The 27,608-nt window shown below is 38.4% G+C and overlaps 1 protein-coding gene across 2 annotated transcripts in view; it reads right to left on the bottom strand.

The window, feature by feature from the left end:
- fibcd1b (fibrinogen C domain containing 1b) overlaps window positions 1-27,608 on the bottom strand; it is a 242,341-nt gene that overhangs the window by 118,001 nt on the left and 96,732 nt on the right. For both annotated transcript variants that reach the window (XM_041810307.1, XM_041810308.1), the window contains one exon: window positions 15,683-15,842. In XM_041810307.1, coding sequence (XP_041666241.1) covers window positions 15,683-15,842 — 160 coding nt within the window. The remainder of the gene's footprint in view (window positions 1-15,682; window positions 15,843-27,608) is intronic.

The raw sequence follows: 27,608 nt of genomic DNA, 5'->3' as shown, positions 1-27,608 counted from the left end.
TGCATGCAGTGATGATACAGAGCCTCTAAGCGACAGCTGAGTTCAGTGCCTGACAAGAAGTTGCAAAATCTTTTCCCAAGAAAGCAGGATAGGAGCTCTACAATGAAGACAAAGTCATAGATTATGCATGCCAATCTTCACTGGGTCAATCCGCTAAATTTAAAGGTCATGGGAGTTCTTGAAAAGGCCAATCAGGAGCACTCACAGTCCCTACACGATAGCTAATGTTTGATCTCTCCAAAGCTTTTCAGTTTCTCCATTTAAGCCTCAACTGCTAAGCTCCGGCTTTCATCACTATCCCATAAATGGTTGCATTTCTCGCTGCTTCTTCTTTTCATTACACAGAAACTGAAGACGTCTAGGTTCCATGGGACATTACAAAAAAGTAGACGATCATCATTTACAGGAACTCTTCAACAAGGGCTTTTAAAGATTCGCAGTTTAACGGTGTCTTACAGCAGAAGAAATTTCACCTGCTTTTCTATGTTATCAGAAATACCCATTAAAGTTTTTTAGACTCTGCCAAATGGATCAAGTCTTTGGCAAAAAGCCAAATAATCATCAGTTATATGAACACAGCTGCAATCATGTCCACAATGAATGTTATCAGACCTTAGTTACAATGCTAACAAATACAATCTTGTGTCTGAAGTGGTCCACTTTGGTTAGGCTTGCTTCTTCAAGGTTGTCTTGAGTACATTTCTTTAAAATGATAGGGTTTAAGCTGACCCCATCTGCAGTATCTTTTTGGTCTCAAGAATAAGGGGTTCAGTCTTGTAATCTCAAATGATTGTTGCAATAGACATCTGTAAACTCACTCTGTGAACGTCACTCTTGCACTCCCACCCACAATCATCACTTCATTCATTCAACTGTCCTTAAAATTGGCCAAGATGTCAACTCTGCAATTGAGAAATACATCAATCCAACCTGAGCTGTTTGGCCTCCGCTTAAGACACCTGTGTCTGGTAGCCTAAGCCACTGGTTAATCAGTATTCATGGCTACCATTACACCACAAGGAAAAAAAAGAACACTCTAAGCAACTTAGAGAATTGGCTCCAAGCTCTGCGCATCACCACAAACACACCGTTCCCACTGGGAAGCACTGTGGTGGCAGCATCATGCTGTGGGGATGCTTCTAGGCAGCTGGCTCTTTAGGGCTCGTAAAGGTAGAAGATAAAATGGATGCAACAAAATATAGGAAAATCAGTCTGCAAGGGAACTACAGCTTGGGAGGAGATTCATTTACCAGAAAGACAATGACCCATAGCATTAAGAGAAACCCACAAAGAAATGGTTTAAAGGGGATATGTTATGCAAAAATCACTTTTTCAGGTTTTTCTGACAAGAATATGTGGCCCTTGCCTGTCCACAATCCCCTCAAGTACCAGAAAAATCCATTTCCTTCCACCCTCTCTTTCTCCACCTTTCAGAAAATGTATGCTTAAACAAGCTGTTCTCAGATTTTCCTCTCATGACCTCATGAGGGGAGTTTGCACTACCCCGGTGTTCAGTTGGCCCTCCCCGCTTGGAGGAAAAAACCACCCTCATCTCCTGATCTTCTTCTCAGTTGCCAGCTGAGAGGCTTCATAACTCAGTGGATTACCCTGCTGACTTTGATGCTGGGAGATTGATGGGTCAAATCCCAGTCAAGTCCTTAACTTAGCTCCCAGAGAGCTCATTAACATTTAAAGCCACAGACACAGAAACAGCTCGTTCTGAGCAGGGCTGGAACAAAGGGGTTTTTAGACATACAAAAAACCTATACTAAAGTGTATATTCAGCAGCAAACTTCACAGGCATGTTTTGGGGACCTCTGAGACCAATATAAACTTGTCTTAAAAGGGTAAAATATGTCCCCTTTAAAGACAACAAGGTGTATGTTCTGGAGCTACTGAGTCAAAGCCTAGACCTCAATCCAATAGAGAATTTGTGCCTGACAAAGGCTGTTCACGCCAATCCCTGTGCAACCTGACAGAACTTGAACAGTTTTGCAAAGATTGGAGTAAATCGTCCAGATGTACAGGTCTGATTGAGACCATATTTACACAGACTCAGTGCTGTGATTGCAGCCAAGGGTGCACCTACTAAATGCTGACTTCAAGGGGGTGATTATTTACGCAGTCACTTATTTTGCCTTACATATTTTAATTTAATTGACATTACTTTGTAGATATCTGTTTTCATTTTGAGATACAGATGGGAATGTTTGTCTCTTTTTGTCAAAAAGGCCATATCATATGGACTATGATGGATTTACACAACACATTTTGACATCTTTGAGCACCTTTTATAGACACTGTTGGTACAAGATCTAAGTTGTAACCTAACCCTGTACTGGAGTTATCTCAGCTTGTGCAACACCGTATATGTTACTAGTGTGTAAATTCAGCCATAGATGGACGTTATTACTGTGGTTCGTTAGTCCAGCATTGCTGTAGTGACGACTGACAAATCATCAAACCCTCATTTCATGTTTTTAATTTTCTAATTCTCTGTTTTACTTCACTGTTATTACATCTTAGAAGCTTTGCTGATTTTTCTCTGTCCTTTCCCTGCAACAGTAAATAGACTAACACCTAATTTACGGGACTTCTTTCTGCTTGGAAATGATTCCAGTAAATTTTGCAGAGTCTATGATCTTAGCTCTGATACTAGCAAAGGGCTGCTCTTTATTGCAGTGGTCTGCTGTGGAAAAATGTCAGGGACACCTTAATTGACCAATCAGTGTCAAGTATTTAACACAGTGGAATAATGAAAATAATACTTCGTATTTAAGGGCTCAGCTTTTGTCAGCTGTGGCAAAAGAGGTCCCTTCATTAGAGCCACTTCTAATTTACTGTACAAATTGGATGAGTTTCATGTCCAGTTGTTCCCATAATAACAGCAGACTGTTCCCTCTCTGCTGTATTAGACTCAGGGATTCCAGCCTCACTCCCACACATATCTGTGTACCTGCTCACAAATCCCTAATCAGCTCTCAAACATATATGTTGGCCACTTCCAGTCAATTCCCTGCCAGATTGTCCATGTGCCAGATTGTGTTGCATGCTCACAGTTGTCACCTGTTTCTGCCTGTCTGGTCAATGCAGACTGTTTGGCCTGATTTACATGAGATATAAACAACTGATCTGTGACTCAGTGCATCACATGGTTATATAATGTGACTCTGACTATTCTGTTAATACAGTAAGCTGTGTGCAGTGAAACAGTGCTGGTTTAAATAATTTCTGTTGCTTTGGAAGAAGGCGGAGTTATGGAGTTATGTGATGCTTTGATGGTTTAAGGATATGAAAGAATGATAAATGTATACAGACCTGAGCCTGTAAAGTGCTTCTCTGGCACTTGCCACTTTAGCATTTGCCGGCATGAACACGTAAGCACAGCGAGCAAAGCGCCCCTGCAAGGGAATTTCATCTGGTCTTTTTACAAAATGGTTTCTACCCCCCCCCCCCCCCCACAAAAAAAAAAAAACACTTTTATAAGGGATTCATAATTTTCTTTACATACTTCAGGCAAACTGATTAACATCAGGATGAAGGTTAAAATGAAGCGATGTCTCTTTTCTTTCTTTTTCCTCTGGTGATAATAGAAATAATAATCCAAAAGTTTTATCAGACAGGATCTAGGAATGCAAAGCTGTATTGCCAAACTCAATCACAGCAGTGGGCGAACTCTGATTTTAGGTCTAGCCTAAGAGCCTAACAGGGTCAACATACAACCATAAACCTCATTTTCACCAGAAATGAATTACTGGAAAAAATAGCACTGATGAGAAATGATGCTGATATTTGATAAAAGTTAAAATCATAAAGCTAAAGATCAAAATATGAGCTAAAATTCAAAATCAAGAGTTAAAAAGGTCAAAATATAGGGTAAAAAGTCAAAGTCAGGAATTGAAAAGGTCAAAACGTGGGAAAAAATTCAAAATAATGAGTGAAAATATTCAAACTATGACTCACAATTTTAAATTGTAAACCTAAAAGCTCAAAATATGAAATAAAAATGTAAAAACATAAGTTTTCATGACTGTGAAATGCAAAATTGAAAGCATAAAATGACGACACAAATTAATTCTGCTCCCATTTTCATTCCTGACTTTTTATGTAAATATTTTTATTCTTGACTTTTTCAAATTTTCAGACTTAACACGGTTTAAATCACCAAGGTTAAGTTTGCATTATTATACTGGAGGAAATCTGCAGACCTCAAACCCATGGGCTAGTTAAAATAAAGATACAATATGACCTTGAGGACCGGGTTTAACAGTACCATGGGCTGGATTTGCCCCCCTGGCTTTGAGTTTGACACCCCTGTTGTAAAGAACTGTTCTGTGTTCTTTTAAGCAGATAAAGATCATTACACATCAATGGCAAGCTCTGTTCAGCTGAGGAGTGTTTATAAAAAGTACCAAACAAATACTTTTTAACTTCATCTACACATAAAAAGAGGTTAAAACACATTAAAGCATCCATTAAACTGGTGACAGTTGTAATGGTGCTTGATGTTGCTGCTGCAGCAGACAGCAGGTGTGACTGTTAACAATTAACTGTCACACAAAGATGCACAATCCTTTTTAGTCCTCGTTGGTTGTTTGACACCCAAAAAATAGACAGGAGTTCTGAAATCACTATTATACACAGGTGGAAAAAGAACATAAACACTATAATCAAGTAAAAGTACAGCTACTTTGGTCAAAATCTACTCAAGAAAAAGTCAAAGTACTGGTCCATAAACTTGCTTAAGTAAAAGTAAAATGTTTTAAGTTTCAAATTTACTTTAAGCACCGAGTACTGATAACCTGACATGCCAGATGGATTTGTTTCACACATCAATCTGGGAAAGCTTCAATAGGAAACATCTGAAAAAAGCAGAGGCTTTGAAAAAAACTCGGAGTGTAATTGGATGAATGTTCTGTCTGTCATATCTCTACAGGCCAATCAGAGCAACAAAACACGTGACGTAGCAGCTACAGAGCTGCACGTGCGCCCCATACCGAGGAATAACACGATACATGGCGACTGTAGACATATAAGTACTCAAATTTTGTCGTTTTTGAAAGGAAAACAACTCACTGCTGTTCTTTGTTCTTCTTTTAATGAAAAAATGTTGTCAGGTTCTGATAAAACTTACACCTTAGCAGCATGCACGCTAATGTCTTCCACCATAACTGCACCGGCTCTTGCGGCTGCTTGTTTATGTCACGGCTCTGCCATGCCTGAAAGCACTGCCCCTGGTTGCTGATTGGTCCTGTCACTTTCTAACCGGGCCCAAACAGTTCAGAAGGGAGCTTTGCAAGATGGATTTGCCAGTGAAAAACAAGGAAACGGGCGTATCCATCTGCTTTGCAAGGTTAGAGTACTGAAGAGTTGCACATTAAAATATGATCTTTCCTTATTGGAAGGAACAAGAAAGGAACAGATCTCCAACCACCTTGTCCAGGTAAAGTCCCACCTCTGTAATATAGGTAAATGCACAACAAAATGGCAGTGTTGATTAGACTCATATAGAGTTAAACTTAAAGTATCTATTTGGTCCAAACTACAGATGGCTAAACTACACTTCTAAAGTGTTAAGTAATTTACAATATTTACATTGCTGCGGTAACTCTTGAAATCAAAGCAGAGAATCAATCTCACTGCTAGGCAATGCATTCTGATTGAGAACATGCACTTTGTGTCCTTTAGGAGCACCTAATTTCACCCTAACTCAGTGGATAACTTCACTCATGGTGCAAATGTGTCTCATAAAATCCATCAATCAACCTGAAACATGAGCAAAAGAACACCAGAAGGGATCACTGCACAACAGGCAACACCTAAACACAACTTAACACTGTGCCCAAGGGTATGATGGGAAACTTCACCAACATATCCTAGATTTGAGATCACTGTGGGCAGAGCTTAAATCTCTTTTTAGAATTGAACAAACTCTGGTGGATCCACACTGTCAAACACTAAAGACTATTTCACTCTGAATGTTAATACCTGAGATATCAACAGCTGTGTACTACAGCTGTTTGGGATGTGCTGTGAAAACATTCCCTCTCTTTGTGCTACTGTGTAGTCAACAGAGGGGAAAAAAGTTCAGGATTATTACATTCAAGTAAAGGCACAGTTCATCTGGTTAAAACTTATTTAAGTAGAGTACATTTTAAAATGTAGTACAGCTGGGATAGGCTCCAGCCCCCCTGCGACCCCTTATGGGATGGATGGATATTTTAAAATGTACTCAACTCTAAAGGAATTTATTAAAAACATGCACTCATTGCAGGGCACAACCTTCATGGCAGTAATAAAAGCTATTGTAAACACCCTGGGATACAGTATTACTGTATTAAGGCCTATTCCTATTGAGAGTTCTATTGTCGTGGAATTAGAGTAATGTGTGTTCAAACAACCTGCAGCATGCTGAAGAGATGATGTTTGACAGGGGAAAATTTTGAGTTTTTTACCCAGTGTGGTAGAAATTAAATTCCTATCATATTTTCAGGTTTGCTTCTGTTCGTGCATGTGTGTTATGGATTTCACAGGACCTTTGGAGTAGCACATATATTCTGCATCTCATCTTTTTGACGGGAAACTCTTCCCTTGCATAAACCCTTCAAAATAAGTCATTCTGACATCACAGGCACTGCACAGCAGGAAGTCAACTCATTGAAATGCTCCCTGTTCTCCCATCTTCACTTAACACAGTCTTCATATGCTCAAACAACAGTCTGTTTTAACCATGCACATGTCCTGCATGGAACTATTGTTTGTATATTTTCCTCATCTCTTTTATTCAAAAACGCTGCACTCATAAAACAGAATAATCGATGTGGCAGTAGACAAAAACAGTCTAAAACTATCTTTAAAATGTCAAAGCATTACTTGCTCTTACGCAAAGTGAGGCAGTCCAAGACGTGAAAAAGTAGGACTTTTTTTTCCCAGCGGTTTCATACTACTCATAAAGCGTTCTACTCCGAGCACAGAGAGGTGCTTCACTGCAGTCAGGTCTCTCTTAATATAACTTTGAAAATCTAATATGTTCTTATGGGAATCCAATGCAAACAGTAGAGAGATGAGTACATCAAATATTCACAGACACGGCAGGAAAGACAGGCAGTCAAAGATATTCATTATTTTGCCCCATACCTAAACATATATACACACAAGTATGGACAAAGATATAAAATATTGACAATATGCTGTTGTGTTTGTGTGCAAACAGTTTTTTATTAAACTCTTTATACTGTAGCCAGTAAATAAATAAGACAGTCAGTACATGGAGCCCTTCGAAGATCCAACAATTTCTCATCTTAAAATCACTTCTAAGAGCTGTAACTTCATCTGCACAAATATTAAAAAGCTAATTAACCCATAAAAGACTATTTTCACAATAATGAATTTCCTAAAAAAAACAAAGAATGACATTTAGAGAGGGTATCATTCATGATGAGAACTGATGTTTTGGTTGTTTTTCTCTCAGTTTTCCGCTGCAGCGTATTTGTCTTTGATAAAATGTCAAGGCTGTGCTCCACAAAAAACAATGAGTTGCCTCTGGCTGCTTTATTGTACTGTAGTTGGTCTTGACTGTAGTTCAGACGCGCACAGTGAGTAGAAAACTGGCGCTGAACTGCTTATCTAGAAGGACTTGGCTTTTAATGCAGAGTTTATTTATTCATGTGTTGGTAGAACTTAGCTAAACCTGAACAAACCTTATATAATTTGTATTTCTGTGCATCTCTGTAGATTTTTTTTCTTCAAATAACTGAAAAAAAAAAAAAAAATACAGAGATGATGTGTAGAAGTGCTTTCAAGGGCTCCTATTGATCAACTCTAGAGCGAACATGTGAGGAGCTGTCCGTGGTGCTGAAACTTGGTGCTGCCTGGTTTGAAAGTTGCACAGCTTTACCTCTGACATTTATGTGGCTGTAGGATATCAGTGCTTCAAATAGGTCATCATGACTCACTATGTGGGTATAGACATGGGAAAAAAAGACAGATTTTAGAAAGCATCAACTATGCATCCAAATACAGTACTTCTGTGTCTATATTGGTCCAAACTACAGATAGCTATCTAGACTTCTTAAGTATTAAATATTTTACTATATGACTGAGCTGCAGTAACTTTTGAAAATCTGTGCAAGGTTGGTCTCTTTAGGTGAGAACATAGCAGAGTCAACCTCATAGAACACACACTGTGCAAATAATTAAAACTAAAATCACAGATGGGAATGCTAACTCAGTGGATTGGTTCACTGATGGTGCAAATTTGTTTCACATAAAAAATAACAATCCATCAGAAAAATGACCAAAAAGACCCAAGAAGGAACCACTTTACAATAGGAAACATGAGTAGAAAATATATGCTCAACTGCATTTCTGGAAGCACTTGGCATTCAATGCAAGGTTTATTTATTCATGTGTAGGTAGGATTTAGCTACACCTGAACAAACCTGATTTAATTTGTACATCTGTGCCTCTCTGTAGATTTTTACTTCTTCAAATTACCACCCAAAAACAGAGATGATGTTTAAAAGTGCTTTCAGTGATCAAATCTGGATCAGAGAACATCTGAGGAGCTGTCCGTGGTGCTGAAACTTGGTGCTGCCTGGTTTGAAAGTTGCACAGCTTTACCTCTGACATTTATGAAGCTGTAGGATATCAGTGCTTCAAATAGGTCATTGTGACTCATTCTATGGGTATAGACGTGGATAAAAGACGGACAAAGACAGATTTCAAGTGGGACAAACTATGAGCCTATGAACAGACATTCTCTGATTTCAAAAACCTGTAATGCAATTGATTAAGGCTAATGAACAGTCTTTTTCTCAATACTTATCTGAAATGGCTCTTTTTCAAACCATCTGTCTTCTCTATGGGGTGTACCTTGAGTACAGTTACATGCTTTCATGGCTGTTGGTGGAGATACCAAGCAGATGTTATTATAAAGACTTACTGTGATGTCACAAAGAGCACAGATTGTGATCGGACCATCAGATTTCAGTATAGGAATACTGAAAAAATAGGTTTTATGATGTCATCTTTAAAGATAGCTCAGATCAGGTAGCTGTGAGGATTTCAGCTTTAAGAGACATGAAGTTTTGCAGGAAAATGCCCTTGATGATTGACACACTTTCAATCATAATAAAACTGTTCAAATCCACCAGGTTGTCCACGTGGAAAATAAGGGAAAATTAAGGGAAAAAACAAACTATTCTTTAGAAGAATTTTGAAATCCACTTACACATTTTTTAAAAGGTTCTGACATCCTTTAAAGTCTTACCTGGGATGATTAATTTGCACTTAACAGCACTCAAATATGCTAAATAAAAAAGACACATTAACATGAAATTTGCAATTATACACTCCTGCTTGTTTTCTTTAAAGAATTTAGCACTTTTAGCACAAACACATGAGTTAGACATGGCCAACTTCAAATGTAGCCATGTAATGTTTCATCTCAACTTAAACATTTAAATTATCAATAGAAACTAGCTTCAGGTCTTTGTAGATCTATTCACAGATTCACCTTGTGATCTGCTGAGCCCTTGATCTGTTGTAGGGAAGTGGGATTGTGAACGCTTCCTTAGGAGTCTCTTGGCCTGACTGGATTCTGCTCCTCATGCCTTCATGAATCTTTTTGGGGTGATAATTTGCCAGTTGGCATCAATGTTATTTGTATGCCCTGCCATGTGTGTCACCGCAGTCTGAAGGTGTCTGCATATTGTTTTTTTTTTTTTTTTTTTAGCCATCCCCTGTTTTCCTTTCTCAATAATCTCAAAACTTTGTCCCTTGGTTCTCCTTTTGCCACTCGTAGCATCCAGCATTTTCATGCTGTTAGATAGGTCAGCGATTGGGGCTCAAAGGATGAAGGCTATGCCAGGGCCGATGGTAAGAGAAGTTCCCACTTCCCTTTGCTCTGCTCCACTAAAATACTACACTTTTGACTTGAAGGTCTATCATCTGAAATGGTCACATATCCACAATGACCATTACATCTCTAGAAGATACTGGTGTATAAGGCCCATTGCTTGGGCACTCCTCAAACTAAAATGTCAACAACTCCTTTGAAGCTTGGTCCAGAGGTCTAAAATTCAGTACACATGCAGTTGAAATCCCACTGAAGGACATTTTAAAAGTTCAAAGCTGTAACACAAAGCATTGCCTAATAAATGCAAAATGAAGATCACTTACAGAGGAACAAAGCCACACAATACTTTGGAGGCCCCTAGGCAAAGACCAATATGTGGCCTTTACCTATATCACTAAGAGCAATTACAGTCTCAGCCAAAGAATTACAGGGCATGCCCAAATCTAAAATATAAGTACTTGCAATAACTTGAGTGGTATTTGTCATGTTTTTCTAGTAAGAGCCACTCCTGGGAGACCCTCAGCACCCCCAGACTTCTACTATCTTCAGAAGATAGATATCTGAGGTCAGGGGTTCCATCAGCATTGTTTTTTTTCTACCATCACACATACCGTGTGTTGTGAACACTCAGTCTCATATCTCACTGCCCATCTGTCATGATGAAATCAAAGGGAGTTATGTCTTACATGTCTATATTTATGTCATTTTACATTCTTTATGATGATGCCTGTGTGGACTTCTGATGCAAACAGAACTGCCCCTCAGTGAAAATGAGGACTTTTTAAGTCCAGGGCCAGTTCTGATTCTTGGAAGAGCATCATAACTCAAACTCATGGCATCTAAATATTTCAACATGTCTCAGGGCCAGGTGTAAAAATTAAAAATTCTCACCAGTCATGCATCTATCACATGCCATACAACTTAATCTATTGTATGCCATTTTACCACAGAGTAATCTACCAATTTACAGTTGCCAATAATCTATAAGGATCCACCTACGGGTGTTTTCACACCTGAAAGTCTGGACCAAGGTCTGGCTCAGAAGAGGTTTCATACCTTTCATGTGGGTCCAGATCAAACTGAAAAGTCTGGACCAAAGCATCTTAACTGTACTTTGCTTCATATGACACATACTGGGGCTTTTCAGGGACCTGCTGTTGGGGACCTTGCAGTGACTTTTTGGGCTTATTTGAATCAGTTTTGCTGCTATTTAATTTACTCCTGACCCCCGACATTTCTATTCAACATTAGAGTACAAGGCCTTAGGCAGTTGACTACCTTTGCTTGATGGTAAAACCGCCTATGGCAAATTTCAACGTAAGAATAAGACTAAAGTTGAAGGAATATATAGCAAATAATAATTTTTTTTTATAAAGAATTCCTGTCTTCCTTCCATATGTTATTTTTCTGTGCAGACAACATGCATAAATACATTAAAGAAAGAGTGAACATAGATAGATTCTCCTGTTTTTTTTTACACCCCAGTCACAAAAAATAGAAAAGTCTTGCTCTCAGTTTGTAGTCTTTCCTACAGTCCAGCGTGTAGCTGCTAATGAAAGGTCTGCATATTTCTGTAACCTCACATTCCCCAAAAGACTACACAGTTTTTTTATCTTAATAATTTATGTGCATTTTTATTTTGTTTCAACCCTTCAGAGAAAAACTCCCTGGGAAAGTAAAGTATTTCTACATTTTATTAGTTTTAGTAAACACAGAGAACTTCTTCCTCCTCTAAAGTTGCTGCAAACAGGAAAAATAATGAGCTGTAATCCCTGACAGACAGCTGACTGAACCGGACACCTGTTTCCAGAAGGATCCGTATGAAATAATGAGACCAGGAGCAGCTTTTTAAACTGTACTCTATTTGCAACACCAGGACTGATGCAATCGTCATTAAAACTTTGTTCTCCATGCTGACTTCATGTTGTACAAGAAATAATTTGAGGTTCACATAATTAGCTCTTATCATTGACACTTTCCAAGTCATTTCTTCCTAATAAACAAAGTAGCCTTAGTATATGCATAAGCAAGTCCCTGAAAAACAATAGCCTTGCAATTTAATCTCAATACTCTCTGTGGCATTTTTTTTTATAACACTGATGTGATTTTACACTTAATTGCATCATATTGTGGGCTGTTTCTGTTATTGTGTTTTTCCCATGCAATGTGCATAAATAGGAGGGAGTGTTCTGCTATTTTCTTAACAACGGGAAACAATATTGCTTCTGCCTCTGCTGCTGCTGCCATTAATAAACAGCCAGAAGGAAACAAATTTAAATCAAGCCTAAAGAAATTATCCCACAGATGAGAGAGAGAGCGTAAACCCACTGTGAGATAACAATTTCAGTGAGATCTGAGAGATACATTTTCTATTGATCTATAATTTATTGGCACTTGGAATCCCGGTGTGTTTCACATAAGTGTTTACTGGTTGCCTCAGATAAATTAGTTGAGGAAAAATGATTGTAGAAGGGATGTCAGGAGGAAAAGTGTTGAAAAGATGACGAAGTCAGGGGTAAATGATTTCAGCACCATGGACAGAGCTTCATCTAACTTGTTTTGGCTCGCCAATAAAAATATACATTAAAAATCTTAGACATTCATTCATTAACATAATCAGAGCTTGTATGATCCAACAAAGTAGAAAAATCTCTATCAGTGAAGTAAAATATTACCATTTTTGTCTTTTTTAGTGTAAAGGCTTGGTCACCGGCATATAACAGGTCTGGATATGACTTTTTCTGACAAAATATTTGTTAATAAAATAATAACATTGGAGTCCTGGTTTTCAGTAAAGCGCTCTGCATAGTCTCTGGTGTAATGCCACTTCCTGTGTATACATGAGATGGTCAGGGGTCACTATTAATGACCACATATCAGGATATTACACAGGTATACACTCCACCGACTTTTTATTAAAAATGGAGTCCCAGCACACTTCATAAATCATAAATATGATACATTGCTCTAAGATCCTGTATTTTAACTTGCATATGATGCATTTATTTTTATTTTTTAAATCTGGAGATATATGACTTTTGCTTTTGATTTAACATATTTTTTCTTTTTCTTTTTTTAGCATGTTTAATACATCACAAGCTGTACCAACTATCACTGATAGCTCCAATTAATTCTAGATGGTACAAAATATTGATTAATTGAATGATTTGAATAACTAAAATGCTTATTTCAAACATGTAAAAAAGTATTAGCTACACTAATGTTAGTTAAAAAACAAAAAAGATGAATAAGTGAGGGACAACTGGACATCTAAGGACTTTTCTTTTTATCAATGAACTGAACCGTGATCTCTGTGAACTGTTACAACCCTAATATGTATGTATATATGTACATGATATAATTGATAGCAATTTAGGGCTGTCAAGATTAATCAAGTTAATCATAATTATCTAAGATCCACTATTCATGCACCAACTTTTTAAAAATCGCAATTAATTGCATGCTTTATCATCCCTTTTAACACACGTTGGTTTAGTCACTCCAGAGTCTCCCTGCATCCACAGTGATGTAAAATAACTCCACTACCACTTAATGTCTCATTTCACTTTAAAAGCTCACAGACTCAGTGGACAAGTCAAAAATCATCTGAATCTTTTTATTGTTCTATTGTTTTTTCTGTCCATAACAAGTTCCTCTTTCCATGGTTAAGTTCTCTATAATCTCTGATCTACCTCTAAAAAGATTTGTACCCAAATAGGAAGACAAGGACTCTTAGTTTAAGACTGTAGAAAAATAAAAAAAAGACACCAAAACAGTCCAAAAAGCAAAATAGTGGAATTTCAAAATGTGATGAAATAGTTAAAATTATCACAATTAACTATGGACATCCTGCGATTAATCACAGTTTGAAAAAAGTATGTTTTGACAGCCCTAACTTCATCATTATGATGAAAATCCAGGTCACTGAAGTGACCATACATGATTCCTTACCCATTCATAGTGGTAAAAATACATGTACAAATAATACAGTTACATCAAGGATATGCATTTTAAAATGTTAACAATGTAAAATAAACACATGTAGTGCCGAGTACCTACATGCACATTGCATAGTTATTTATATACAAAATATTAATTTGACAGGACATGATTAGGTTCGCCTCTAGATTCCTTTTAGAGGCAAGCCATGAAGGTATGATTGTAATTTCAACAAGACACCTTTAATAATCACAACTATTAAATAACTACGTGGATTTTAGCAGTGAAGAAACTCACAATAAAGATTTATGCCAGTTAAGTAAAATAAAACTGTTGTACTGTTATAAAACTGACTAAAATAACACATATTTCACTATTTATACCATTAACTTCTCTGTACAACTCCACGAGAAAATTAAGAAATGATCACAAATATTACATGTCTCAATTAAGTAGAATAAACACTGATATAAACTACTCAAGTGTAATGAAACGATTGTAATGTTATAAAAATGACAAAAAATCACAATGATTTTTACAATTTATATCTTGAAAATTTTAATAATTAGTCAAATTTACCACTGGATCACTTTTACATTTCACAAACATTTAACAACATCTAACTACACTATAGAATACTGTTATCCTATATCATAATTAGTTTTTTGTCAAAAAGTAACCCTTAGTATGATTGCTGGATGAGTTGGCCATATGTCCTACTATACACAACATTTTACATCCCTAAAAGGGTATATATCCAAATATGGTTCCTCCATTTTTCACACTAAACTATTAAAATACTATTCACCTGTATGGTGTGTGACTTTAGCATGGCTGGTTAGGATGTTAGGGCCATTTGTTTGGTACCAAAAGAGATGTAAAACTACAATTTTCAAGTTCTGGAGGAAGCAGGAAATTTGAGAATCTGCTGATTGGTCAGATGGTGTGATGTCACTTTCCATGATGCTGATGGATTGGCTGAGGAACATCACTCTGTTTCACCTGTTTGACAGGGTGTTGGGGAAGGGAAGAAGGAATTGACTGAAGTGACCCTGCCTCATAAAGGGTTAAGAAAATTAATTTTTGAGTTAGGATCATTTGCAGACTGGAATTAAAGAGAAAGAGATAAACAACAGATGTGAGCGCTAACTAAATGATCCTATTTCTTCAGATAGGATACAAATAAAATTATAACACTATTCAAAACATCAGTTAAGCCAAAGCCTTGAAAACATTACTCATCTGCCTCTTTTTGACACTCCTGGTTCACTTCTCTGCACTCATGTTTTCAGATTTATGAAAGATCCACTTCACTCCATAGCCCTGCTGCTCTCACACACCCATGAACTCTCTCTAACTCTGTTATTATATGCTGTGTGTTATACATGAGCGGCCTTCACTCCGTGCTCCTTGGCTACCTATGCGAGGAGTAATCCAACTGAGGAATGCCACTGGGTATACTGGGCCTGGTTAAAAGCCTTCCAATGGGACGACGCCTCAGGCTCTTCTCTGCCTCACAGCAACACGGCCCGACAGACGTGCGAGTCATTTCTCATACTCTGTGAAAAAAAAAATTCCACATCTCCACCAAGGCCGCTGGCTAATGTGGATGAGATGTAGCCCAGGGAACCATTCTGATATCCACGGGTGGGGCAGTGTTGAATGAATATGTGGTGAGATGGATGACAGACAGACCACACTGGAATATCATTTTACACACTAATGGAGTCAGGCTTGCAGAGGGAAGGATCCTGACGCAGCGACTGAAGGTCAAACATGCAGGTAGCCACTGATGTATAAATTATACATACAGAGAGTGATTGTCCGTATCAGACAGACAAATTCAGACAGACACAGAAAGAGGCCACGCCCCTTTCCTCTTACCGTTGGAGCAGCCCTTGAGGCGAGCCCCTCTGACTGGCGCCCTCTGTAGGTCGGCCTTGACCCGCGCCTTCAGGCCCACGTTCTCCTTCTGCATGGCATTCAGAGCATCACTCACCGAGTTCACTACCTTCACCATGTTGATCTGGCTGTCAGACAGTAGCTGCAACACAAACACAGCAGGGGAGAATATTAAACACAATCAGTATTTCTGCAGTGTGCTGAGGGTTCTTACAAACTTAGCACTAGTTTCCTATCACATATTTTTGTAAGCCATCCTGGAAGGTAGCACAGTGCTGGTCACATCAACAAAAAGTCTGAAGACTTTTTCCTGTGATTTTTGGATTATTTCTGTAAAGTGAGAAAATGGCTTTACAACCAAGGCTTTCCACAGACATATGGAGTAGTCAGCCTGTGGGAAAAAGGCACCAAAGGTCCAAAAAGCTTGACTCCACACTTCATTACACAAAGAGGGCATTTAGGGGTCATCACTGAGGATATTTTGAGCATCCAACACTTCATTTCCTTGAAATATTACGGCAAAATTTTGTGAATAATCTTACCATTTAAATATGAGAAAGGAAAACATAAAGGTATTATTTTATTCAAATAAAACAAGGGTTAATGAGATTTGCAAATCTGAAAAAGGTGTACAGTCTTCAGCTATATGACCGACTTATAACCTAGCTTTAGCCTTAGCTACATTAGCTGTGTAGTGTTTTCATGGAGGACCATGTTTTTTCCTGTTAGTAGACTGTTTATATGGGAGAAACCAAAATACTCCCTATGGAGGTTTGAGCTTTTTAACAGGCCCAGTAATTACCTCTTTTTTTCTTTGAACATTGTCAAAAAACAGGGCTACTCTGGAAACTTATTGGTGGGTGAGGCAGGGCTGGTTTTAGTCATTTGGTGGCCCAGGGCAAAGACCAAAAAGAGGCCCCTCCCCCTTAGGCTAAAAGCATTAATAATGAGTGGAAAATAATAAAAAATTATCTCTTTTAAGTCAACCCTCTGAGTCCTATGCTATTTTTTAAACTGCAGTGTCTCACTGGGTCTTATTGTCTTAAAAAGCTTCTAAAACATTAACCCTGTGGTGTAAGGTCAAGCTCTCAACATTTGTATTTTCAGGACAATCTGGACTTTAAGAATATGTGTGCAGCAGTAATGTCACTTGAATTTTAAAAAAGTTATAGGAAGAAAAAGTGAATTGAAAATTAAAACTCAAATATTTTTATGTATTATTTACAGTAAATATGAATGACTAAGATTTTTTTGTGCAAACTTCTCCTATCTCTTTTAAACTGACAAGTTAAAATGTAATAACTCTGAGACAAAATGTCTTCAAAATATTCAGATATTTACAAAAAGTTTGTGTGCTTTTGGGAATGTGAGTCATTATTCAAAGCAGTTCCTGTCTGCAGTGACACAGAGGGCCACATCACGGCCTCTTTTTCTCTATTATGAGTCATTCAGGCTCTCTTCTTCAGTTTATAAGTTTGTGCACATCCGCTGTGTGGCAAAGCATGACCTGATGACGAAACAGCCTGTCATTGTTTGTCACAGCCCAGTCACAGTCACGACTAACTCACTACCTGCAGGAATGATTAAAAATGGATTATTAATAGATAAAAAGTCTAAAGACCCCAGAAAGTCACCCAAGTTCCAGGCTTGCTGGAAAAGTTTCCGTAAGAGCTACAAAGGTGTGGATAGCATTTTTAGAATGGCACAAAAAAGGGCCTTCAGAGGAAAAACAAGTGCCTATGATTTACAGTTCAAAAGTTATTTACCTTTGAATAAGACATTTCTCCTCTTGTTGTATATGACAACGAAAGTCTAAGAGGGTTAAACAGAGCCACAGAACTACAGTCAGTTTTGAAATAGCCAACCATAATTCCTCAGCTCTTCGAAAAGCATCCCATAACTTAAACCAAGTCTTTAGGCCACGTGGAACCTACAAAAATAAATACATACACAGTATGTGTTCATTTTCAGTGACATAATCTTCTTCTAACACTATATTAATATTTTTATGTAGCCTATTTCATCACATTTTACCACACAATAATCCACAAATTCAGGATTTTATTTCATTTCAACAATAGATCTCCATACATGCCGGGTTTTGGATTGTGGCCCTTGGGTAGAATAAGGTTGAGTACCACTGGTATAGCCTGTCTTCAGACTCATAAAGAAATATCAGTGACAGGCAGAAATAAACTAACTTTATTTGGGAAGCATGGACAGCCTGAACAAAGAATGAGAGGAGTTATGAAACTATCTTTTTAGATATTATATACCACATTTAAATTTGACTGAATGTATTAATGCATGGGTCATAAGCTACATTTGTACAAAGGCCACTTTTTACTTGGAAGACACTGAAGGGCCAAACTTCCCAAAAACTAAATTTAATCAAATATTTTGGCCAAATTAGCATGTAATTGTTTAATTTTTCTTATCCTTCAAAAATGTAAATAATTTCATGTCTTTGGCAGTAAGATCAGTGCCAATGGCCTAAACTGCAGCTGCCACTAGGGGGCAACTGCAAAATTTTTGCTGTATATTCCTTGGGCTGGCATGTTGTCATCTCTGGGCTTGATGCTAAAATGCTGTGTTGTGATTGGTGGGGATAATGGTCAGGAAACCAGTCTATCGTGGTAGTTTTATGGCAGGAAAACTGAACTCTCTCAGTGCCTGAACTGGAAAGTCGACACAGAAAACAGCCGCTTCAATCAAGAACGAATTCTGAGTATGTTTATCATGCATCATATTCACTAATAATGACTGACTGATGGATTTCTGTAAAATGGATCAATCATTAAGCCAACATTTAAATCCTTTTTTAAAGGATTTTTTGGAATACCACTACCGAAATACTACAACATAGTTTTCCTCTGCACATTTACTGGTTTAGAAAATCTTCTGGGGGCCGTATGGGAAGCTGTGTGGGCCTGATGTGGCCCCTGGGCCCCAGCTGACAGTCACTGCTTTAATGGATATATTATCCAATGTCTTTTCATGTGTGATTTAACATAATAATAATGCTTGGTGCATTACCTTCAACCCTTGGGGTTAGCCCCCCCCCCCCCCCGTCTTTCAAACCTAGAGACACCCCTGGTCTTACTGCCCATTCCTAGCACCAATGCCATACAGTAGAAAGAAATGTAAATGTGTGTGGTGTTAAAGCACAAGTCTCCATCCAGTCCTCTCAGCCACACAACCAACTTTACAAAAGCCTGCCCTCAGGTGTGCCACTTCCAAACCAATCATGACCTGCTATGAAGAACAAAGACACCCTACATGAAAGTAGAAAATATACCCTACTTTTCCTTTTTTAACTTCATGTTCTCTGCATTATTTCTAATCTAATACACTTTGAAATTTACTTTCCTTGATTCCCTGCATGTTTATTTGTTTATTAAGAGTGAAGTGCTGTAAGTGGGTGCACAAAAAATGTAAAAATCTAATGTGGAAACTACCTTGACATCATTCTTATTCTGAATTTTCCTTTGAAGATCAGAAATATCTTCTTGTTCTTGCTGTTTTGTACACAGATGATCATCCACACTCTCTACGACAAAAACAAACTATTAAATGGCAGTTTATTCTGTGTCTAAATGTTCATTTTACATCTTTTCTAATGAGCAGGTATGAGTCAGTATGAACACATCCTTTCTACAACTCAGCTGCTGGATAAACAGACTCATGCTGTATGTGACGTCACATTCATAGCCTTTACAGCCCGCCCTCCGAATGAAGATACAGGTGTCTGTGGAAATGCAAACCATTTTGGTTTTTAGCATACCAACCTGTCGGTGTTAATTTCGTCGACTAAAACTATGACTAAAAATGTTTGTCGACAGCCTTTTTTTCCAGGACAAAAACTAGACTAAAACTAACAAAAATAGATCTGTGGTGACTAAAACTGAAAAAACTATGGGTGCGTTCACACGAGAGCTGTTTGGTCTGCTTTAACTGAACTCTGGTCTGTTTTCCGGGAAAGTCCGGTTCGTTAAGAGTGGTGTGAACGCTCACACGAACTCTGGTGCGGACCAAACAAGCAGACTCTGGACCGCCTGGTCCCGGTCCAATCCCTAATGAACCCTGGTGTGGTTCGTTGGAGGTGTGAACGCAAAGCAAACCAACTTGTGAACCAAAGGCAGGATGAGGCATAAACCGTAATGATATACAGATTTGTATGTGATTTAATACGCTCAAATACAGGTCGGTACCTCCCTTGGCGTCTGGGTAGCCATGGCAACATGTTGTAGTCCGTGCTGATTTATTTGTCTCATGTAAAGGACGACATGCTAGACAGCTCCCCATCTTGCTGGCTGCTCATAATACCGAAATGCAAGAGCAGAAACCACAAGACAGCGTAAATTCTGTGTTTTTCATTGTTTATGTGAAAGAAAAGACCAGCGGAAGGAGTTTCGTCTTCTTCTACACCTTCTTTTCTTCTTGGTCGTTGTTTGTTTGTGGCGACAGCGCCCCTAGCAGGCAGGGGTTGTAGGTGTTCAGACGGTTTGGTCCGCTTGACCAAGAGAGCAGTGTGAATGCGAACCAAACCAGAGGAAAGTGCAACAATGTTGCCATTTCTGTTCCAAAACGGACCAAGTCCCCCCGGGCTATCAGGTGTGAAAACGACCTAAGTTTAGTTTCATCAAGATGACTAAAACTAGACTAAAACGCAATGTAGTTTTCATCGGACATTCAAAATCTGTGATATTTCTCCACTGTGGGTAAATCTGTCAAAAAACAATGCAGCTGTAGCTATATCAGCTGTAGGAAGCAGAGACCCCAGGTTTGGCAGGATGCTTAGAACACACTAACATGATTTAGTACCAGATTTAGGAAAGAAAATAAATGCTTGAACTAAAAGTAAAGACTAAAGAAAAAGATAGAAATGACTAAAATGTGACTAAAACTAAAATGCATTTCCTTTAAAGACTAAAACTAAGACTTAAATTAAAAATGGCTGCCAAAATTAACACTGTGACCCGTACTCAATCAAACCGGATCACCTGATGAAAACATGGTTTTTAAAACAATCACTCTTCTGGGGTCATGTGTGTCTCCTCTTGAATCAGAGGGTTGAATTGTAAAGAAGGACTTGGTGTGGTCAACAGCAAGCAGACATGTCTACCAGAACTGAAATCTGAAGGAGAATGACTAGCCTCAGCTTTTACAAATGCTTCATTGCCATCAGTTTTTGTCAGACTGACATTAGCATACCAGAGCACCAGCAAAAAAGGAATTCAGTCTCCTCTTAAGAGTGTTCAAGGATGATCCTCTTTCTGACATTTTTCAGAATTAGACCCAGTACATGTATCGTACTATCTGACCACATCCACTTGATCTGTTGCACAATGCCCCATTACCGCATAATGAAAGTCTGCTGGTTTTAATTCCAAGGCGACAGCTTGTAGTTGCTGTGCTCTTCATCCGCCAACTCAGACGCCGGAGCATCCTTGAGCACACCACAGAAAAGAGTTTTCACAGCTCTCTCTGCAGCTTAAACATGCGAGGGCAATTTGACTTTGAAAAAAAGGTTGAAGGAGACCAAAAGTGCGAGGAACCAAATGCTGTGTGGAAAGTTTTGGTTGTCTTGGGAAAATTGGTCCAGTTTTACTCTTTATCATACCGTATATATGGGGGGCTAATTGGGCACAGCTTACAGAATATATAGGTGCAGGTTGAGTCAAGTCCTTCAGGGACCTTTAGAAGCACACAGGGGCAAAGACTGCCCTGTGAAGCAAAGACACCACATGGTACCCTATCCTATAATGCACCCTGGTGAGTGCTGTGAAACACAAGCAGCCCAGTGGGAAGGCTGGTGATGAATGGTAGCGCTCGGACTGGCAGAGAGCAGAGCAACCTCTCTGATCTGCTTGGGTCAGCCCCTTATGTGCAACCCTGTTCACTGCAGGGGTTATTCTCCCATAATGCCCCATAGATGGCCTGCACCTATGCACGGCTATGTGACAGGCTCCCATATGTTTACACACACCGCACGTTTGCAGGGATGACGAATATTCCCGCTTGCACAACCTCTCTCATTCCGGTTCTTTCATCTCGGTCGCCAAATACACACATGCACGCCCCCACACGCGCACAAGGACCCGGGGTGCTCAAAGTCATATATAGCAGGTTCAGAGTCTTCTATCAAAGGTAGCTCTGCAGCTATATTCAGGTGGTAAAACTGCATTAGACAGAAACCCTGGTGGCTATATCCTGGCCTCAATAAGTATGCAACACACCTCTGGGGCACAGCAAGCTGCACTGCAATCATATTACACAGGCACTGGGGCTTTAACCCACACATACAGGCATAAACAACACATTAACGCACAAGCTGACGTCTGAGAACAAAGAAAACACACACGAACCTGCATGGGGAACCAGATTTGTGAGGGCGTTCTTGTTCAAAAGGGCAAATTCAAAGATTCTGAGTTCTTATTCAATTAATGAGTGTAATTTGATTTTTCTGCGAGCAAATCTGACATGACTTTGAGTGTTGTAATTTCATTGAATGTGTTTGTTTGTGGGCTCAATATGAAAGACAAAGGCAAAGGAGTGTGTGTAGTCTTAATTCTGAGCCTTGACTGACACACTAATTAGGATCATGATGTAATTAGCTCTCATTACGACAGCTTCTCCATTGGCTCACTAAATCAGTCACACCACAGCACTTAACACAGAGAGACTTGTTAGTGAGTCAAACTTTAACCACAAGCAAATCTCACTCTTCTTCTTTGGTAGGCTCATTAAAATGGTTAAAGACCTTGAAAAAATGTCTTCATTCAAGTTTTTTGATTGCTATTGTGTTTTAATTTGTGCTTGATTGATGTTTTTAAACATAGATTGCATCAAATGATGGCTGATGAGAAAAACAGCCTCCTAAAAGTGAAGCAAAAAGATTTAGAGCACCCCCAACTGTCAGCCGGAGTTCAGAGCTTACTAGTGCCTGCACACTTCTCAGTGGCTCTGGTTCAGAACAGTGAGGCTGGCGCTGGTTCACTTCCAGGTCAGGATCTTTCTGTGTGGAGTTTGCATTGTCTCCCTGTGCATGCATGGGTTTTCTCTTTTTGTTGCCATTTTTTTTTTTTTTACAACATTTTTCAACTTTTTGCTAATAATCACCTATTTTTTGCCACTTTTAGCCAATTTTGCAACACTTTTAAGAAGCTTTTTTTGGTTTTACCCTGTTGTTTCCCCTTTTCACCAATTTTTACCACTTTTTGCCCATTTCTACATCTTTTTGCAGCTTTCGCCTACTTTAGCTGTCTTGTCATTTTTTCTTGCAATTTTTGGAGACTTTTTGCTGATTTTTGCTGCTTTTCGCCCATCTTTGCCAGTCTTTTTGCCCATTTTTGTCAATTTGTACCCATTTTGCAACTTTTTTAATCATTTTGCCTTTTTTTTAACTCTTTGCCCTATTTTGCCATTTCTTTCAGCAACCCTACCCAAATTTTTCCACTTCTCACTTGTGTTTCTGCAAATTCTTTTTTAAAGTTATGCCAAATTTTGCTGCTGTTAATCCATTTATGTATTTTCTTGCCACTTTTGCCTTTCCTTGCAGCACTTTTTATAGAACTTTTTTCCAGATTTATGCTGTTGTTGCCCTGTTTTCACACTTTTTTTTAACCACATTTTATCCATTTCTACAACTTTTTGCAGCTTTTGCCTACTTTAGCTATCTTTTAGCATTTTTTGCTTGTTTTTGAAACTTTGCCTATTTTTACTGCTTGTTAACCATTTTCCCCTCCACTTGCCAATTTTTGCCACTTTTGCCCTTTTTTTCCAATTTGTACCCATTTTGCACCTTTTCAAACCATTTTGCATTGTTTATTTTTTTGGCAACTTTTTTGTATTTTGCCATTTCTTTTTGAAACCTTACTCAATTTATGCCACTTTTCACCCTTTTTTCTAATAGTTTTTGCCAATTTTTTGTGACTTTCAATCCATGTATGCCCTTTTTGCCACTTTTAACCCATTTTTTTCTTTTTCTTTTTTGTACTATGTCAATAATTTTTGTTAAAGTTTTTTGTTTTTTTCACAGTTATTCTTTTCTTTCCAAAAAAGCTGTCTCAGTTTCTTCTTCTTAAATTTCTGGCAACCTTACATTTGTGCATGTTATTGCCTAGCTATGAAGTCTGACATTACTTTTTAATAAAATAGTTCGGTGTGTTCGTCCACATTGTTAACATCACTAATAAAATAATAAGTTTTATGAAAAGGGGTTTACATTTTGTAAAAGCTTTATTGCGCTACAGCATAAATAAAAAAAAAACCTTTATGTTGCTTTAATAAGAGTGTTTTTTATTTAGGTATAAAATGTAATTATCACAGCTTAACTTTACAGTGGACTGCAGTTTTGCTGACCTTCATGGGCCGCTCTTTTGGCTGGCCCCTGAAAGCTCTCCCTTTTATCCCCCTGTATGGGTGGCCTTGCTGTGTACGTATTGATAGCTATGATTTACATCCATTATTTATGATGATTGGCTAAAAACATGACAAACATTTCATTTGTTACATAAGATACATAAGTAACTTTAAGTCGCATGCTCACTAAACCACATCAGGCAGTTTTCATGCCTAAACCTAACCAAACTGCAAACATGATGCTTTGTGTATTGTTGCCATGACTGGAGCAAATTTAACTGTCTTCAAACATTGCAGATGCTCTGTTTCAGTCAGAGGTTGTTTTTCAATCATTGGTAATTTGACTAAATTGCATTTCTACAAGCATCGTCATGACAGTTGAGAGCTGCTCGTATCAAACATGGCTGCCTTAATGTCTAGCTGGAACTGAAAACGTGTTTTTATTGCACACTAATGACTCACTCTGACTGAAACCACATCAAATGTGAGCCTCTCCTGGCATTTATGAGACGCTGTGTAAATTAAAGACATTCCCTGTGCGGTAAAGCCACACATCACAGAAAAGCAGGGCTGTTAGACTAGAACCATGGAGTTAAAAAAAAGTCTCTCAGCCACCATCTGTTTAATGCGACATCTTCACCTCACAGACGGCGGCTGTTCAACCATGTGGAGCCCCAAAGAGAGAGAGGGAGAAGTGGCGAGAGACACCAAAAAGGCACCCCGTCTGGTCTCTCCTGACCAGTGTCGCCCTTACAAGTTGAAATAATTTAAACCCTGCAGCACATTCGTACTTTTCCATAACTTAACTTACAAACTCAAAGTACAGGGTTGGTTTGAAATGTGATGAAAAACTTCAAACATTGCCTAACTTTGCTGGGACCTAGCCTATCAGTAAAGAGAGGTCATAGAAACATGCTAATATGAAGACATTAACACGCTAATGAAAACAGAAGTTGCAAGTTGTCCTACATTAAACATGAGAAATAAAGAGAGAAATAAATTCTGCCAGATGCTGGGTTAGTAAACAAATTCATGATGTTAATATCAGCATAAGATGTCCACAGGGTACAGTCGACCTGACTGTTAACCTCAGCCTTTGTTTCTGTGTTGTTGTCTGCCAGCCGTGTAGCTCCCAGCAGCCATCTCTGCTCCGTGTTCCCACATCCCGAGTTTAAGAGAGCTCCCTGTCTTTTTTTTTTTCATCTTTTGACAGCTGTGATCCAGATGCATTTCTTTAAAAATCTTATTCCACCGCCTCCTCCTCTTCCTTCTCCTCAGGAGCATCTAGGGGGGCTAATTGTTTTCTGTGTGTTTTGTTTTTGGATGTCAATAAGCCGCATGTGGAATGAAGCTCTTAATAATAGATAAGATGCACATTTTGAGTCAGAAAATACTTATCTGGATCAAAAACAGAGACCGTCCAAACTCCCCGTTCATAACATAAGCTTCCTCTAGCACTTAAAGATAAAAAGATTACCTCTAATTGACAATCAATATACCCACTTGACCTAAAAAACTGTAAAACTCATTTTTATCCTGGGGATGTATCATAAAAATTCACTTTTTTGTGTTTTTGCACACATATTTGGGTTCTTGGTGGATCTACCACCCCACAAATGTTAAATAAAACAACCCAGTCCTTTTTGCATGGACGTAATGAGCCTTAATAATGATACCTAACTTCCCCTGGCATCTCCACCCACTGATTTATTCAAAATTGAAGTCTTCTTTCAACTTTTATCTCAGCCACTTTATTAGGTACACCTGTTTAATTGCTTGTTAACACAAAAAGCTAATCAGCCAAACACATGGCAGCAACTCAACGCTTTTAGGCATGTAGCGTGGCCAAGACGACTTGCTGAAGTTCAAACTGAGCATCAAAATGGAGAAGAAAGGGGATTTGAGTGACTTTGAACCTGGCGTGATTGTTGGTACCAGATGGGCTGGTCTGAGTATTTCAGAAACTGCTGATATGCTGGTATTTTCACACACAACCATCTCTAGGGTTTACAGAGAACGGTCTGAAAAAGAGAAAATATCCAGTGAGTGGCAGCTGTGTGGATGAAAATGCCTTGTTGATGTCAGAGGAGAATGGGCAAACTAGTCTGAGATGATAGAAAGGCAACAAAACTCAAATAACCACTCATTACAGCCAAAGTATGCAGAGTGCCATCTCTGAATGCACAACACATCAACATTGAAGCAGCAGAAGACCACACCTGTCAGCTAAGAACAGGAAACTGAGGCTACAATTCACACAGACTCACCAAAATTGTACAGGAGAAGACTGGAAAATGTTGCCTGGTCTGAAGGGTCTTGATTTCACCTGTAATGGTGTAATGGTGTGAGGGATGTTTTCTTGGCACACTTTGGCCCACTTCAGGCCCCCCATATCTTACCATCTGGTCCCCAGAACATTATCAAACTTCAAACATGCAAAAGAAAAAATATCTTGTGGTTATTCTTTTTTCTAAACTCCTTACAGTTATCACAAAGACTCCCAGAATAACCGAAGTTGAAATTATGTTATCAGGAATGACCTTATGTTTCATCCACCTGCCAGCCATTATTAGCAGATATAATGTATGTTAAACACAAACTGGTTGGTCCATTCTTGAAAAAAACTGCTGCTTTCAATGGAAACTTTCAGCTTCAGGTGTTTTGGGAGTGAAATTTTCCTGCTTGGGTTTTCCATATATCACTACACAGCATATTAGCATCAAACCAAGTGATAGACAACATGACAGCAACAGAACTATCCAGCTAAAATAGCTCAATCGCCCCCTTGTGGCTGGTTGCGATATAGCGGCTGACATTGTATACATCAAAGGAAAATAAATATATATTAAAAAAAAAAAAAGACAATTTAAATAATTTTGCCCCCGAGGTGCCCGGAAAATGCTGTCCTTGTTCAAATAGTTGATGTAGCCTGATTTAATAGTAATGCACCATGTCATGAAGCTCAAATCATCTCAAACTGGTTTCTTGAGCATGGCAATGAGTTTACTGTGCTCCACAGTCACCAGATCTCAATCCAATAGAGTAGTGGTTCTCAACTGGTGGGTCAGAATCCAAAAGTGGGTCACAAAACTCTTTCCAGTGGGTCGCAAATGGGTGCCTCGAAAAAAAAGTGGCTAAAAATCTTTAAAAGTATAGACGTACAATACATCCATACATTTTTATTAGGTTTTCCAGTGATACTGAGTAAATGTAGGTCTTGATTTTCTCAATGCTTCAACTTATTCATATTCTTTCCTACATAAGAAAATTGTTTTCCTCAAAATAATGAGGAATTTCCTTAAGAAATCACCAAATTTCCAAGCTGACTGCGGACAATTAAGTAAAATAAAATTATGCATGCATGCAACTTGTGATGATTGAATTAATTCAGAAATCTGGGTTGCAACTGGTTGACAAAAATCGATTCTTAGATACATTGGGATGTGGAGGTGGAAGATTCTGAATTGATTTATAAATGTCCAATAATGGATAATCGATAATAATTTAAATATTTAATACTGTGAAATAGCAGGAACAAAAAGGT

The sequence above is a fragment of the Cheilinus undulatus genome, linkage group 17 (assembly GCF_018320785.1).
Source record: "Cheilinus undulatus linkage group 17, ASM1832078v1, whole genome shotgun sequence".
Lineage (NCBI taxonomy): Eukaryota > Metazoa > Chordata > Actinopteri > Labriformes > Labridae > Cheilinus > Cheilinus undulatus.
The sequence above is the reverse complement of the archived record's forward strand: the minus strand, read 5'-3'. Positions and strand labels throughout refer to the sequence as shown.